This window comes from Hylobates moloch, unplaced genomic scaffold (assembly GCF_009828535.3).
Source record: "Hylobates moloch isolate HMO894 unplaced genomic scaffold, HMol_V3 SCAFFOLD_2, whole genome shotgun sequence".
Taxonomy (NCBI): Eukaryota; Metazoa; Chordata; class Mammalia; order Primates; family Hylobatidae; genus Hylobates; species Hylobates moloch.
The window spans coordinates 13144056-13160016 of NW_026652277.1; the positions used below are offsets into that span (position 1 = coordinate 13144056).

Here is a 15961-nt window from a genome sequence, read left to right on the forward strand (position 1 = left end):
TCCTACCTTATCAAATAGTTGAAAAGGTTCAAATTTAGGAATCTGGGAATGCCACAAGCCAGCAGAGTAAACCTATGTAAGTGATTCTTATTCCAGACCAAATGTATGTTAGACAACACTGGGCAAGGCAAAAATGAGAGTTCCTTTCTGAATATCTATCTACTCAATGGTTATTAACATAAAACTTATTTTCACTTCTAATTAAGCAAATAAACAAATATCTTTATGGAAAAAACCAAAACACAAGTATAAACTTTCCCATATTTTAAAAACATATCAGAAACATAATTACATTTTAAAATATATATATATATATATATATATTTTTTTTTTTTTTTTTTTTTGAGACGGAGTCTCGCTCTGTCGCCCGGGCTGGAGTGCAGTGGCGCAATCTCGGCTCACTGCAAGCTCCGCCTCCCGGGTTCACGCCATTCTCCTGCCTCAGCCTCTCCGAGTAGCTGGGACTACAGGCGCCCGCCACCACGCCCGGCTAATTTTTTGTATTTTTAGTAGAGACGGGGTTTCACCGTGGTCTCGATCTCCTGACCTCGTGATCCGCCCGCCTCAGCCTCCCAAAGTGCTGGGATTACAAGCGTGAGCCACCGCGCCCGGCTTAAAATATTTTTTAAGTCACTTCTTGGTATCTTTTGAAAACTACATTTTTCTTTAATACTTGTCTTCTCCCAGCACTACAAAATCAAACCAAATGCATATACATACCATGTGCATTCCTCATGCTTCCTTCTAAAAATGCTATGCAGGATAAATCCATTTCCAGAACTTTCCCCATTACATGCACGAAAGTATTATCTTATATTGATATTTCACAAGCAAAAGGTTAATTACAAGTTTATGATTTGGCAAAAATATTCCAATAGAATCGCTGAGCTTTGAGTTAAAAATTAGGCTAGATATAGTCTTCTTTTAAAATAATTTAAACGTAACTTCTCCACCTTATACCCTTTAACCCTTCCCAATAAAACCAGAATACATTATCAACTAATTTCTTCTAAAATACACAAGCAAAGGCTTCCAGACAACTCATTTGTTTCTAAGAAATATTTCAAGATGACATTTTCTATCCAATAGACTAAACAGTGTTTGAAATGTGATACTTATTACAACAAAGGCATATAAATATATACAGCTTTATACTTTAGGCAGAGGTTCTTAGGACCCAAAAGGACGTATTAACAATGCAAACATGAAATCGATGGCTTAAAATATTCCGGAGAAGGTAGGGAAATTACCACCACTAATATTACTGCGGCTGGATGAATAAATGTTTTGAACTCTTTCCAAATAGACTGTTTTATTGGGAGAGGTGGGGGAGAGGAGTGGTGGTGGAGTTGAAAATAATGCAGTCTCAGATTCAGGACTTAATTAAAAAAAAAAAAAAAAAATTCAAGCTTTGATCTCAAGCCACTTCATGCCATCCACAAAAAGCCAAACCATTCCAAGCCAAAAGTCATGCATGTATTTTCCTGAATTCAAGATTTTTTTTAAAAATGCAAAAACAAAAACTCATACCTCTCCAGATGGCTTCTCATTTATAGGCTAACGTACAATATTGATAAATTGAACAGAGATCAATGATTGTCATTTAACAACAGCTGTATAAATTTAAACTCAGAAATATACAATTTAACATAAAAGCAGACATTCATACCTTGTAGCCACATCTTTCAAAATATGCTTCCTCTTCTTTTTTGGCGAGCTCACTACGCTTGAAATATTTTTTATTTTCCTATTAAAGAAAAAAAATTATGTCAATAATATATCCTTGGGCAAAATTTCATGTCCCATAGTCAACAAATACCTTAAGAAATCTTTTGAAAACACTCTTCAGTTTTTCAAGAAGTGGATAAAATAAATATTTTTTGGTTCCAGAGATGAATACATTGATTCCCCAACACATCACCAACCCTCCACTACGACTATGGGCACCGATGTGTGATAAGTTCAAGTATATTTCCTGCAGTATCAATCGGTAGGCAAGTCCATCAGCAAAGAGGAGACCAAGAATATTTTCCAAATGTTCTGATTTCTTATGTTTGAGTTCAGTGATAATTTCTTCAAATGGATTATGAACCACATAAAATGGTATACCTCAATTATTTTTTCCTAACAGAAACAGAATTATGACATACATAGCCTACATTTGATATCCCACGTAACAAGGGAACTCCAGGAGTGTAAGTTCTTTCTTGTTACCTGGAACCTTATTATATCAATCAGTTCTTAAAATAATCTACATATAGGGTGGTCTTGGTGAACCTTTTTATTTAAAAAATGATTTAAGGATATTTGGGGTTTTTTGTGTGTTTTTCTGGTTTTTTGTTTGTTTTGGAGACAGGGTATCTCTCTGTCACGCGGGCTGGAGTGCAGTGGCACAATCAAGGCCACAACTTCGACTCCCTGGGCTCAAATGATCCTCTCACAAGGTATTTGTTTTGATATGATTTGATGTAAAGAGACAAGCTCTAAGTCTTGTCTGTGGCTAAAAAGATGTCAGTCCTTTCCACATTATACATAAAATTATCCTTATTGTTACATCTACAGTCCGTAATTTGGAGGCTTGTTGCTATCTCAGCTCTGCCTCTTGGATATTATTCCAAAGATGGCTTTGTTCAAATAAAGATACCGTCCCCGACTGTATTAACAGTAATGATATACTACTACCTGTGTACTACCGCCACACAAGTATTTAGCACCTCATAGTTCCAAAGCTCATTCACTCAGAAAATGATCATCAATGGATGCTAAAAGCTTATGAAAATGGATGCTAAAAGCCGATGGTGACAATGGAAAGATCAGCCTGCCACCATTTGAACCCAATGATCAAGCTTGACATCAGTAAAAGATTATGTACCACCTATGTTATAATACAGGAATTACCCAGCCATCATCTACGACGTATTCTTGATAAATGTAGGGAAGAGAGGAATTAACTAAGTGTCAATATGCCAGGAAGCAATCAGACAAATCAAAGACATTTTACAAAACTAGCCCCAGTTTCTCCAGCAAGTCAATGGCATGGAAAAAATCGGCCAAGCTGAGAAAATGACAATATTCTTCATTAAAAGAAACCAAGATTCATAATAAGCAAATGCAAGGATCGAACTTCATGTTGACCTGACTTGAAAAACCAACTGTAAAAGCAAATGTATGTATATATTTTAATTCAATTGGAAAATATATGAATGTGAAGAGAGTATTTGATAAAATTAACAAACTAATTTTAATTTTGTTGGATGTGATCATACTTCGGTTTTAAAAGAACATGTCATTTTCTAGAGCTGCATGTTTCAGGGGAAGGATATACAGGGGCTCATCATAAAATTTTATCTATTTTTGTATTATGTTTAAAACTTTCAGAATAAGATTTTTCTAAAAGTTCATTCGTTAATTCAATAAACATTTCCAGACTTATCTACCACACAACAAGCACAGCTTTACAGAAATTAAGATGAAGATATTATCTGGGGTAAGGAACTGATGGTATCATCTGAACATCAAAACTACCCTGAGTACGGTGGGGGCAAATAGTATTAACCCCTTTTTAGAGGTGAGAAATCTGAGAATTAGGTGAGGTGACATTCCCAGAACTCAGGAAGAATGATGAGTAGCAGCTAGAACTCTGGTCCTTAAACCCTTTGTTCTGATCTAGTCTTCCAAGCTACAGTTCTTCACTCCCAAAATATTATTTTGGCATCTAAAATTGTTTTTGACTAGGTAGTATATAATTGTCATATTTCAAATAAGTTGGCAAACACACACTGGTATCCTCTCAGAAAGCGCTGATGTGTAGAAAGAAAGGAAAAAACACTCTCCAGGCCGGAGGCCACGATCCAATCTTTTTAACTATGTTATCTTTGATGACCATGTCTCAATTCCATTGAATACACCTAACAAAATTTCAAGCCTAGAACATCTCAAAATGTGGTCCACAGAGGCTCCTTCAGAGGTTTTGCAAGGTCAAGTTTATTTTCATGATATACTAAGACATTATGTGCCCCTTTTTCATTGTGCTCAGATTTGTACTGACAGTCCAAAAGCAACATGTGGGGAGGATTTGGGAAGGGGGACTACTGGCATCAGCATAAATAAAGGCAATGCCTTCAAACTGTATGCTTCACCAACATGCACTTGCAAAAAAATGAAGTCTAGTCTCTCTTAAGTAGTCACTGTATTCTTCACCAACATGCACTTGCAAAAAAATAAAAAGTCTAATTTCTCTTAAGTAGTGACTGTATTCTTCACCAACATGCACTTGCAAAAAAATAAAAAGTCTAGTTTCTCTTAAGAATGTCCTTGACAAAGTATAATTTTCCTAAATCTCAACCTTTGAGTACACAGCCTTTTAATAATCAGCATGAAAAAATAAAATGTATAAAGCACTTCTGTTACATACTAAAGTGGAATAGTTTTCTCAAAGAAAAGCACTTGTGCAATTGTTTGATTAGTCAGATTTGGGTGTTTGGTAGACATTTTCTCAGAACTGAAAAAAACAAGCTTAAAGCTAAAAGAAAACAATGATAGTATTTGCCACCGATGATAAAATTCCAGCTGTCAAGTGAGAACTGGAAAAGTGGAAAACTTGTACCCACCACCATGAGCTTAATAGTTTCCCAATACTTGAAGCCTTTTCCAATGAAATCAGTGGTGATATTAATGAGATTTTTTAATATTATCTAATGAAAAATGTCAACACTAAGAAGATCTGCATAATTCACTGAACCATGACATTACAAAATCAAGATGTTACAAAATCACACGTAGGTAAAAAGATCCATTCAAAGAGCAAAATAGATCAACAGGCTTTAATGTATGAAAAATTCATTGAAATGATTTCAGAATCCACATTGTAACTGACCTTTAAGAAACCAATTGTCTAGTTTTGGTGTAGTATCAAGAAGAACATCCACAATTATCTGAAAAGGCTATTAAGATACTCCTTTTTCCAACTACTTATCTGTGGATGAATTTTCTTCGTGTACTTGAACAAAAACAACATACAGCAACAGATTGGAGGGAGAAATAGAATCCAACTGTCAAATATACCAGAGGTTTCTCAAACAATGTCACCTTTTCTCACTGAATTGTTTTCGCAAATATAGTCTTTTCATAAAAATACTTGTTAGCATACTATGGGTTTATTATTGCATTTCTACACGGAATATACATTTTGTAATTTCCTGGCTTTAATTTCTAATATGGTAATTATCAATAAATGTGTCCTATGTAAATAAAAGCTCTCTGGGGCTATCAATAATTGAGAATGAGACCTGAGACCAGTAAGTTTAAGTCCACCTGGCATTCTCCATGCCTATAGCATGTGCAAAACAATGCTGGCAAAAACCACTGGGGCCTCAACGTTGCCTATTGGTCCTGGGGTATTTATCCATTTCATTTTCTTTCCTATTGTCTACACTGACCATTCCACTGTCTCCATTCTCACGAACTTCTCATCCTTTCATTCTCCCCTCATTTTCAGCAGATAACTAAACCATCTCATTTTACTGAAGCGACCAGTCAGGAACTCCTCCAAATTCCTCCCAACTCCAGTCATGACCTGGATCTGCATTGGTCCTTTCACTTCACAGTGAAACAGAGAACCCTCCTCTGTCTGTCTAGGGCAAATCCCTTCCCAATTACTCCAGACCTCAATTCCTCAGGGACTTCTCACCATCAATGCTGTTTTCTCCTTCGCATATTCATCCTTCCCCTCTCTACTGGCTCTTGACAATTGCCATTTAAGTATGCTCAAGACTCTGCCCTGGGTATCATTTACAGCAGAACCACATTAAACTGTTTAATCCGTGTCCACTTCCTTACCTCCAATTCTCTTTGCAGCCCCACAGCATATGGATATCCATTCTGTTTCACTGAAAAACCTCCTTGGGGTCATAAATAATGTCTAAGGTACAAATCCAAAGAGACTTCTCTGACTGATCTCATTCAGTCTTCAATTTAACTGCTCATTCCTTCCTTCTTCAGTAACTTTCTTCTCTTAGCTGACAGATTCTTATGTCTTCCTCACTTACTGGTTTGCTTAGATTTTCTATTTCTTGTATTTCTTTGTACTTTTTAGCCATTTACTTCACTTAGATTTTCCAATGTATTAGATTAATTTTATTTTCCAATGTCTCCCATGTTGGTTCCTGCTATTCCTTCCGTTGGTCCTTCATTTCAGAATGTTTTATATAATGTGGGGTAGGGGTTGTTGCTTATTATTTCCGTATGGATATCCAGTTGTTCAGCATCATTTACTGAAAATATCTTTACTTCCATTTGGTTTTGGTGTCTTTGTCAAAAACCACTAATTGTGTAAGGGTGGCCCCGTTCTGGGTGCTCTGTTATATTCCAGTGGTGTTAGTTGTTGGTCTTTATGCCAGCGCTCCGCTGTTTCGATTACTGCAGCATTGTTATTGCAGCACAGTGTAGTATCTTGCACATAGGAAAGATGTAGTAAATACTGGAAGGAAAAAAAGCTAAAATTCTGCACATAGCTCATCCTCATAACTACAGCTAGTAAAACTACTAATTACTCCCCGCTGAGTTTCTAGAGCAGCCTGGTTTTCCACGTGAGGTTTTGCATTAAATGAAAACTCACCAAGTCTAGGCTCCAAAACACTGGTGTTCTAGCAATGCAGATACCACATTTACCTCAGGGTGGTTATACCAGGCACAGCATTTTAGGACAGGTGGTAAGAGGATATCTTAGTCATTTCTCTGCAGGTTGAGAAAGAGGCACTCACAAGCTAAGTACTGATTATTTCAACTATCACAGATCAACCACAAAAAGCTGGGACACCACTTGAAATGACCGAAGATGAGGTGGCTCTTCTTTCTGGAAGAGCAATACCACACAGACAACTGTTTTCCAGCTACAGATGCGGTAATGACAACAATCTACTGATCCCCGACCAGTGTTTTCTAAAAAATTAAAACAAAGGGGCTTGCTCTTTCCCATCTTGTAAGATGGTGGGTGAAAAAGTTGAGAAGCCGGATGCCAAAGAGAAGAAACCCAAAGCCAAGAACGCTGAGGCTGGTGGCAAGGTGAAAAAGGGTCGCCTCAAGGCTAAGAAGCCCAAGAAGGGGAAGCCCTATTGCAGCACAACCCTGTCCTTGTCAGAGGAATTGGCAGGTATTCCCCACGTGCTATGTACTCCAGAAAGGCTGTGTGTAAGAAGAAGTACTCAGCCGCTAAGTCCAAGGTTGAAAAGAAAAAGAAGGTTCTTGCAACTGTTACAAAACCAGTTGGTGGTCACAAGAAAGGTAGTACCCAGGTGGTTAAACTCCATAAAATGCCTAGATATTTTCCTACTGAAGATGTGCCTCAAAAGCTGTTGAGCCACAGCAAAAAAAAAAAAAAAAAAAAACCCTCAGTTGACACGTGAGAAAACTGTGAGCCAGCATTACCCCAGGAACCATTCTGATCCTCCTCACTGGATTCCACAGAGGCAAGAGGGTGGTCTTCCTGAAGCAGCTGGCTAGTGGCTTGTTACTTGTGACTGGACCCCTGGTCCTCAATCGAGTTCCTCTATGAAGCAAACACCAGAAATCCGTCATTGCCACCTCAACCAAAATTGTTATCAGCAATGTAAAAATCCCAAAACATCCCACTGATGCTTATTCAAGCAGCAGCAGCTGCGGAAGCCCAGACACCAGGAAGCTGAGATCTTCAGCACAGAAAAAGATAAATACAAGATTACAGAGCAGCGCAAGATTGATCAGAAAGCTGTGGAGTCACAAATTTTACCAAAAATCAAAGCTATTCCTAAGCTCCAGAGCTACCTGCGATCTGTGTTTGCCCTGACTCATGGAATTTATCCTCACAAATTGGTGTTCTACATTTCTTAAGAAGAACCTAATTAAATAACTGATAACAAAAAAGGGGGACTGAATAAAACATGATAAAATCATTTGTGGTTTTAAGAATTATTTCATAAAACTTTTTTCACATACGTATCAGATCAATATATAAAAATGTATTGCTACGAATGGGGCAGTGAAAAAGTCTGAAAGTTACTGACACTATGATTCAGAAAGATAAAAGATATAAAGCAACTATTATGCATGAAATGATAGAGCTGCAGATCTAAAGACTGTCTTCCCATGGATACAACAGAAAAGACACCTAGTTGGGTATGTTCCCTTACATCATGCAAGAGCACTCACCCTCAAGTTGGTCTAAGACTTGAGATCTATCCCGGCTGGCCACAGGAGTATGAGATCATGTAACCCTCTAAGTCTCAATTTCATCATCCATGAAAACAGCATTGCCTTGTGCACTGATTAACAGTTGTAAAGCTCAAATATTTGAAAAATATAAATCACGTTAATCTATTAATTTTCCAGTGCTTTGTTACATTAGCCCTATCAAAACTAGTTCTATGTTTGTAAGGTGAATAAATACCCATTTTATCTGTACAGGTTAACAGAGCAGGCTCTGAAGTAGGAACAGACCAGGGTTCAAATCCAGGCTCTATCTCTTGCTAGCTGCATAACCCTATAGCCATGTAACTTTTCTTAGCTTCCAGTTTCCTCATCTGTAAATGGGAATAATGGTAACTTCTTGTACAAGTTAAATTATAAAACACATGTTGCATGATGCCTAACATTACTGCTAATATAAACTATGAATGTCAGTTTTTTTTTTTTTTTTGAGATGGAGTCTCGCTCTGTCGCCCAGGCTGCAGCACAGTGGCACAATATCAGCTCACTGCAAGCCCCGCCTCCTGGGTTCATGCCATTCTCCTGCCTCAGCCTCCCGGGTAGCTGGGACTACAGCTGCCCGCCACCATGCCTGGCTAATTTTTAGTTTTAGTAGAGACGGGGTTTCACACCGTGTTAGCCAGGATGGTCTCGATCTCCTGACCTCGTGATCTGCCCGTGTCAGCCTCCCAAAGTGCTGGGATTACAGGCGTGAGCCACCGCGCCCAGCCTTTTTTTGTATTTTTAGTAGACACAGGGTTTCACTGTGTTAGCCAGGATGGTCTCAATCTCGTGATCTGCCCACCTCAGGCTCCCAAAGTGCTGGGATTACAGGCACGAGCCACCGCGCCCGGCCAAATGTCAGTATTTTAATTCCCATTTCATGTATGCCCTTTGTTGGTCTGAACTGCTCTGTGATTGGAGAAATCAATCTTATCTTCTGGCTGGAATTATGTGATAATTCAATCAACTACCAAATTAAAAAAATGAAAGACACCCAGGAAAAGTTTATATATTATAAATTATAAATGACCCAGAAGAATCTAAAGGTTTTTTTTAATGATCATTTTTGTAGATTGGTCCATTTCAATGACAAAGAATATGATTATGCAAATATTCATGTTGTGAACCCTGAGGGTGGGCTGAATATTTTGTGATTCACTTTTCCCTTTAAAGCACCTAGATTTCAACACCCTGGCCCTTCCTAACATCAACTGTGCACTCCAACACCTAAATTTAAAATACTCCCAACCACTCATCAAAAGGTCCCTGCAGTAGACATAAAAACATTTACAAATATGAACAAGCTTTTCCCCATACCTACCAAACAGCACTCTATTACCTCCACTTTTCTAATTGTTTTTAAAGTGTCAATGATCATGAAATTTGCCATTTACCAAGCTAAGAACTCTAACTTACTTACACTACGTCACATACATCAATCGTACACAACATCCAAACATCTAAGTCAGATGTTCCGTGATGCACGGATTTCCATGGGTCCTCTGAGAGGACTCATGAGGTCAAAACTGTTTTCTATAGTAAGGCATTACCTGCCTGCTCACTCTGATGACATCTGCACTGTAGGTGAAAAGCAATGGTAAATTTGCTAAAGCCTTAGCAAGAATCAAGGCAGTGACTCTAAACTGCCACTGCATCCAGAGGGAGCCAGTTTCACTAAACAAATTTACTCCTTATGATAAAGGAATAAAATTACTATTTTTATTAAGTCTTGATCTTTGGTCACATCTTTTTAATATTATGTGACAAAACAGGAAAGATGCATACAACACTTCTCATTTATACCAAAGTATGCTGGTTGTGTGGAGGAAAGCAATTGAGTTGCAAGCTAAACTGGCTGCTTTTTCATGGAATACCATTTTTACACTTAAGAACACCTGGTAAACTATGGTTCTTCAGACTTGGGTATTTGGCAGACAACTTCCCCAAACTGAACAAAGTGAGCAGATCACTTCAAGAAAATAACTGATAATATTTGTTGCCTATGATAAAATTCCAGCTACCAAGTGAAAATTAAAAGTGTGGTGGACTTAGATCTGTCATCAGGAGCCTGACAGTTTCCTAGTGCTTACAGATGTTTCTCAGATCAGTGGATATTAAATAAAGTGATCTTTTTATATTGTGTAATGAAATGTGTCAACAGTTGGGAGACCTGCATAATTCAGTGACCCAATATTTTCCAAATGATCCATCAGTGAATATTTTTAATGTTTCTCAGTTTTAACTTCTAATATGGTAAATACTGATAGAAATAACACACAAACAAAAGTCCTTCAAGATCTTCAGCAACTTTTAAGAGTGTGAAGGGGTCCTGAGACCAAAAGCTTTGAGAACCGGCGGTCTAAGTTACTGTTACACAATAAAGTAAGGGAGATCATCTTCAGGAAGTTCCTAAGTCATGTAATTCTTTCTCCCCATTTTTAGTACCTTTCCAAAAGAGTCTTAGCATTCCCATCAGTGAAGAGCAGGCCTACAGACTTTTCATGTGTTGAAGAAGAAAGGAGGAGGAGGAATAGAATAAAACAATTGGGATTTACTATTAGAAAGGAACTTTTATTACTTTTTTTTTTTTTTTGAGACGGTGTCTCACTCTGTCGCCCAGGCAGGAGTGCAGCGGTGCGATGTCGGCTCACTGCAACCTCCGCCTCCCGGGTACAAGTGATTCTCTGGCCTTAGCCTCCTGAGTAGCTGGGATTACAGGCGCGCACCACCACGCCCAGCTAATTTTTGTATTTTTAGTACAGACGGGGTTTCCCCATGTTTGCCAGGCTGGTCTCGAACTCCTGACCTCAGGTGATCTGCCCACCAAAGTGCTGGGATTACAGGTGTGAGCCACCGCGCCCGGCGGCCCTTCCTCCGTGTTTCAATTGGACACAAACCCTTCTTCGTAAGGCGACAGAAGGGAACTCTCAGGAGCACTGGGGCACGGCCGCAGAATGCCGACAGGTGGGAGCGGGGATGGGGGCAATTAGGTAAACTGGAGGAAAACAGGGTCAGTCGGGGGAAAACAGCCAAAACCTCGGGTTTTCCTGCAATTCCCACACCTGCATCCCTGAGGCTCCCAAGTGGTCACCGGAAGGAAGGCCGTGAGGTTAAGTTGCCCGGGTCCTTGGCGTTTTGAACAAAGAATTGGACAAAACGCACAAAAAAAGCAACAAAACACAGGAATGAAGCAGCAAAAGCAGGGACTTATTAACGCGAGAACGCACTCCACAGTGTGTGAGTGGGCCCCAGCAAGCGGCTGGAGGCCCCGGTTACAAAGTCTTCTGGGTTTTAGGTACTCCTTCTGAGGTCCCTATCAGCTACCCCTTATCTGGATGGTCTGTGGCTAAAGACTAAGGTGAACTGGCGCCCTACGCAGATGAAGGGATGGCCCGTGTTTGGCCCGCGGCCAATGCAGGGCACATTGCCTTCCCATCTGAGAGGTGGTGGAAAGGGAGGGATGCGGGGAGATCAGCAGCCTGGAGCCTTTGCTTCTCGGTGGTGGGAAGATGAGAATTTCTCTCTTGGTTTGGCTTTTGGACGTGGGCGTTAATTGGCCTCAGGTTCCCGTCCCCAGACCCAGGTGTTTTCCTTTTGATCCAGCTTTGGGAAGTCAGCACGAATTGGACTCAAGTTCCTTGCCCTCAGACCCTATTCTGCAGCCTCAGAGTGAGATGCCAAGGGTTGGATCTAAAGGGGGCCTAACAGGGATAGTGGCAGGACACTCGCTAAGCCCCTTCCCCGCCGCGAATCCTCTGAGTATCGTCACCCTCACCCCAAAACCCCGATACACACACTCTCAACTCTTACATCCCGACCCCCACGACCGCAGGGTCCTCACCACCAGCAGGTTCCTGTCCTCCACCAGCTGCCGCTTCCGAAGGATCTCTGATTTTAGAATGTCCATCTCGCCGCCAGAATTTAAACTCCAGTTTCCCGCTCCAGCTCCTCGAAGCCAGCCTCACCCGGCCGGCGGCCGCGAACCCACTGAGTATACGGAACAACAAGCCCAAACACCTGAGAACAACAACTAACAGGAGCCGCTTCCGGCGGAAGCTGGGATGAGCGAGATGAGGGAAGAGAGCGCCCCAGGGCGCCTGTGGTGGCGAAAGCAGCTGTGCGTGAGTGCCCACTGGCGGCGCCCTCCGGCAGCGCGCCTGTAGTTTCCTCTCGAGAGGTTTACGTGAACGTGGGCGGAAACCCGGGTCTTTACAGTACTCTCTGCACCTGCTAGTTCAGTTCCAGAAGCCTCTCGAAGAACGCCTCAATAATGCCAGTTAAATCAAGATCTTTATTAACTGGAAATTTACATTAGGGTTTCTGAAGTTACTTGCTTGCAAAATTAGTGTACTAAAGGACGAGAAAAATCTAAATGATAATACTAACCTGTAAAAATAGAGTGAAAGGGCAGTGTTCATTACTAGCCTGTTCAATTTCCTGTGAACTTAAACGACTACATCCATTTAAGGCAGTTTGGAAGTCAATTTATCTCCACTCCCTCTGTTTTAGATTGCTTACCAATCTTGGTGATAATTGAACATTTACCTCAAGCTAACTAATCCCTTTTTTGGTCATGTGTTCAGCAATCAAGATTTTTCAGTGACATGATTGGAGATGTAATCAGAAATTCCTTTTCTTTTTTTAAAATCCAACCCAAGGGAAAAAAAGTTAAATTGAAGAGAAAAATTATGTCAGAGATTTTTTAAGTCCCTAACATTTGTTTACAGTGGACTTATTTTTTTCATGTCATTGAAGCACGTTTAAAAATTTTTTTTGTTAAATCATAATTGAACAATATTTGATATTTTGTTTTTCTTACTCAAAAAAGGTATGAAATATCATTCTGTTGAGTCAGCTGATAATGGGTAAAATGCTTTACGAAACAAAAAAATGAACAATTGAATTGTTTATTTCAATTTAGAAGGTCTTGGGGGGGGTTGATACTTCATCTAAAAGATATCTGAGGCGGGACATGGTGGCTCACCCCTGTAATCCCAGAACTTTGGGAGGCCGAGGTGGTCAGATCACCTGAGATCAGGAGTTCAAGACCAGCCTGGCCAACAGGGTGAAATCCCGTCTCTACTAAAAATACAAAAATTAGCCAGGCGTGGTGGCAGGTGCCTATAGTCCTAGCTACTCAGGAGGCTGAGACAGGAGAATTGATTGAACCTGGGAGGTGGAGGTTGCAGTGAGCCGGGATCATGCCACTGCAGTCCAGCCTGGGTGACAGGGCAAGACTTTGTCTCAAAAACAAAACAAAATAAAATAAAATATACCTGACTTTTGCCAGAAATAAGCCAACATGGGAAAATGTCCTTGAACTAAATATGGCAACACTCTTGCCTGAATATGGATTTCCCTCACTCATTCAATGAGCAAATAATAATTTATTAGCATTTTCCTGATTTAGGGATTAGGGATCGTTAGACACAAAAAAAACTGAAGGGTTAAGACAGATGACAGTAACAGCAATGGACATTTACAGAGAACACAACGGCTGGCCACCTGGGAAACTGTCAGTGTAAATAAGAGAAGGTACTAGCTACAGTTACATTTTAGACTTTCGTTGATTTCTATGTTTATGTAAACATGTGCACTCAATCCTGATTAAGGCCTGAGATCAAAGAGTGATAGAGAGAAATACTTGAACAAGCAACTGACAAGCAAGCTTTTCAATTCAAAAGGAAGGAAAAAAGATATCCAGGGTCTTTTAGAAATACTTAAAAGAGGCCGGGCACAGTGGCTCACGCCTGCAATCCGCGTGCTTTGGGAGGCCAAGGCAGGCGGATCAACTGAGGTCAGGAGTTTGAGACCAGCCTGGCCAACATGGTGAAACCCTGTCTCTACTACAAAAATTAGCCGGGAGTGGTGGCACGCACCTGTGGTCCCAGCTACTCAGGAGGCTGAGGCAGAAGAATTGCTTTAACCTGGGAGGTGGAGGTTGCAGTGAGCCAAGATCGCGCCACTGCACTCTAGCCTGCGTGACAGGGAGAGACTCTGTCTCAAAAAAAAAAAAAAAAAAAAGAAAGAAAAGAAAAGAAACACTTAAAAGAACAAATCACCCTGACCCTAAGAGAGACCACATTCATTTAAAAAAACATGCATCCCATTTCATCACAATCATTATTTTAAAAGTGAAATATTGGGACTGGGTACAGAGGCTCACACTCGTAATCCCCCCACTTTGGGAAGCTGAGGCGGGAAGATCACTTGAGCACAGGAGTTCAAGGCTGCAGTGAGCATTGATCACGCCACTGCACTCCAGCCTGAGTGACAGAGTGAGACACTGTCTCTAAAACAAAAATAAATAATTAAGAAATAAAAATGAAAAATTGGAAACAACCCAAGTGTTCTAAATGGAGGAATAGTTAAATAAAATATAGTTTATACATACAACCAAATAACAGGCATCATTAAAAACCATGTTTTTAAAAATTCAATGGTATGGGAATGCTCATGATAAAATGTTCGGTCCAAAAGTAGCATAATGAAACTTTATAGCATACAGTCTCTGCTTTTTAACAAAAACATAGACGTATGCTTTTTAACAAAAACATATAGACATAATAAAAAGTTGATTGGAAGGAAACGTACCAAAATACCAAGTTTTCATCTGGACAGTAGAACAATTGGAGATTCTTATTTTCTGCTTTATACCACAATTTGGTACAAATCTCATAATATGGGGGGAAAAAAATTCAGGTATCAGTCTTTTTCTGTTTAATTATTATTTAGACTATTTATAAATTTTCTAGCATGTCTACTTTAGACATTGTACATGATAAATTTTGAAGAGTACCTATAAAAGAAAGCAAAGGATTAGACAAAGAATTTTTTAAATTTCCATAGTTATTCAATCCAATATTTAAGTATCTTATATATGAGCTCTATGTTACATTAGCTTCTGTGACCTAAACCAAAACATGGACCCTGCCCGCCAAGAGATAGCCAATTAGTCGGGGAATCAAGAAATAGATCTTAAAAAGTTAAATTATGTAAGATTTAATAGTGTATATGTGGCTATAATTGCAGAAATTAAAAATCAGTCATCTTCTAAAAGAAAAAAGGGTAAAAATCAGTACAGGATTGATGAGATATTCCTCTATAGAGGTAACTCATCCTAGGAAATTATTTGTCATTTCTGGAGACTGGAGGGAAATGCCAAATTGAATCAGGATCACCTGGATTTGTTTTGTGGCTGCCCTAAAAGATGGAATGTAACTTAAACAGCAAAGAAAAGCTCTATGATTCAATACAGTGGCTCTCAATCCTTCACATGCTTCAGGATAACCTGGAGGACTTTTTGAAACACAGACGGCTGGTCCCCAACCCCAGAAATTGTCTTTCTGTAGGCTTGGGGTGGAACCCAAGAATTTGCTTTTTGAACAAACTCCCAAAGGAGATGGATGCTGTTGATCCAGGGACCTCATTTTGAGAACTGTTGACCTAATATATTATTTTGTCATCTCCTGGGGGGAAGAAAGTGCATTTGCAGTCTGAAATGCAGTCTGCACGAATCTTCAGAATCAGAGCAGAGCAGGAAGGCTGGGTCGGTGGTATCTGCAGCACAGTGACGGGCACCTCAAAGGGCGCCTGTCCACTCCCAGGAATGCTGCTTCTGGGAATTTCCTAATGGCAAGGGGGCGGGCTCCCTCCAGATCCAGCCACCTTTACAAAACTGCTTTGTAGGGTTAGGCCACAGAGAATGACTGATCCAATCTGGGACAATCAGAGTCCC

At 40.0% G+C, this 15961-nt stretch overlaps 1 protein-coding gene and 1 pseudogene across 7 annotated transcripts in view; one reads left to right on the plus strand and one right to left on the minus strand.

Annotated features, from left to right (window-relative positions):
- Positions 1-15961, minus strand: part of PRPF18 (pre-mRNA processing factor 18) — a 71668-nt gene that overhangs the window by 31772 nt on the left and 23935 nt on the right. For 2 of the 7 annotated variants that reach the window (XM_058431667.1, XM_058431682.1), the window contains exon 2: positions 1670-1747. Coding sequence is in view for 2 of the 7 variants with exons in the window: in XM_032158708.2 (XP_032014599.1) it covers positions 1531-1557; positions 1670-1747; positions 12065-12130 (171 nt within the window). In the remaining 5 variants the exon portion in view is untranslated. Of the gene's footprint in view, positions 1-1530; positions 1558-1669; positions 1748-5838; positions 5897-12064; positions 12259-14817; positions 14864-15961 lie in introns of those variants that run through there. The other 5 variants (XM_032158708.2, XM_058431675.1, XM_058431673.1 and 2 more) reach the window with 5 other exon arrangements.
- LOC116471952 (large ribosomal subunit protein eL6-like) lies at positions 6975-7866 on the plus strand (annotated as a pseudogene).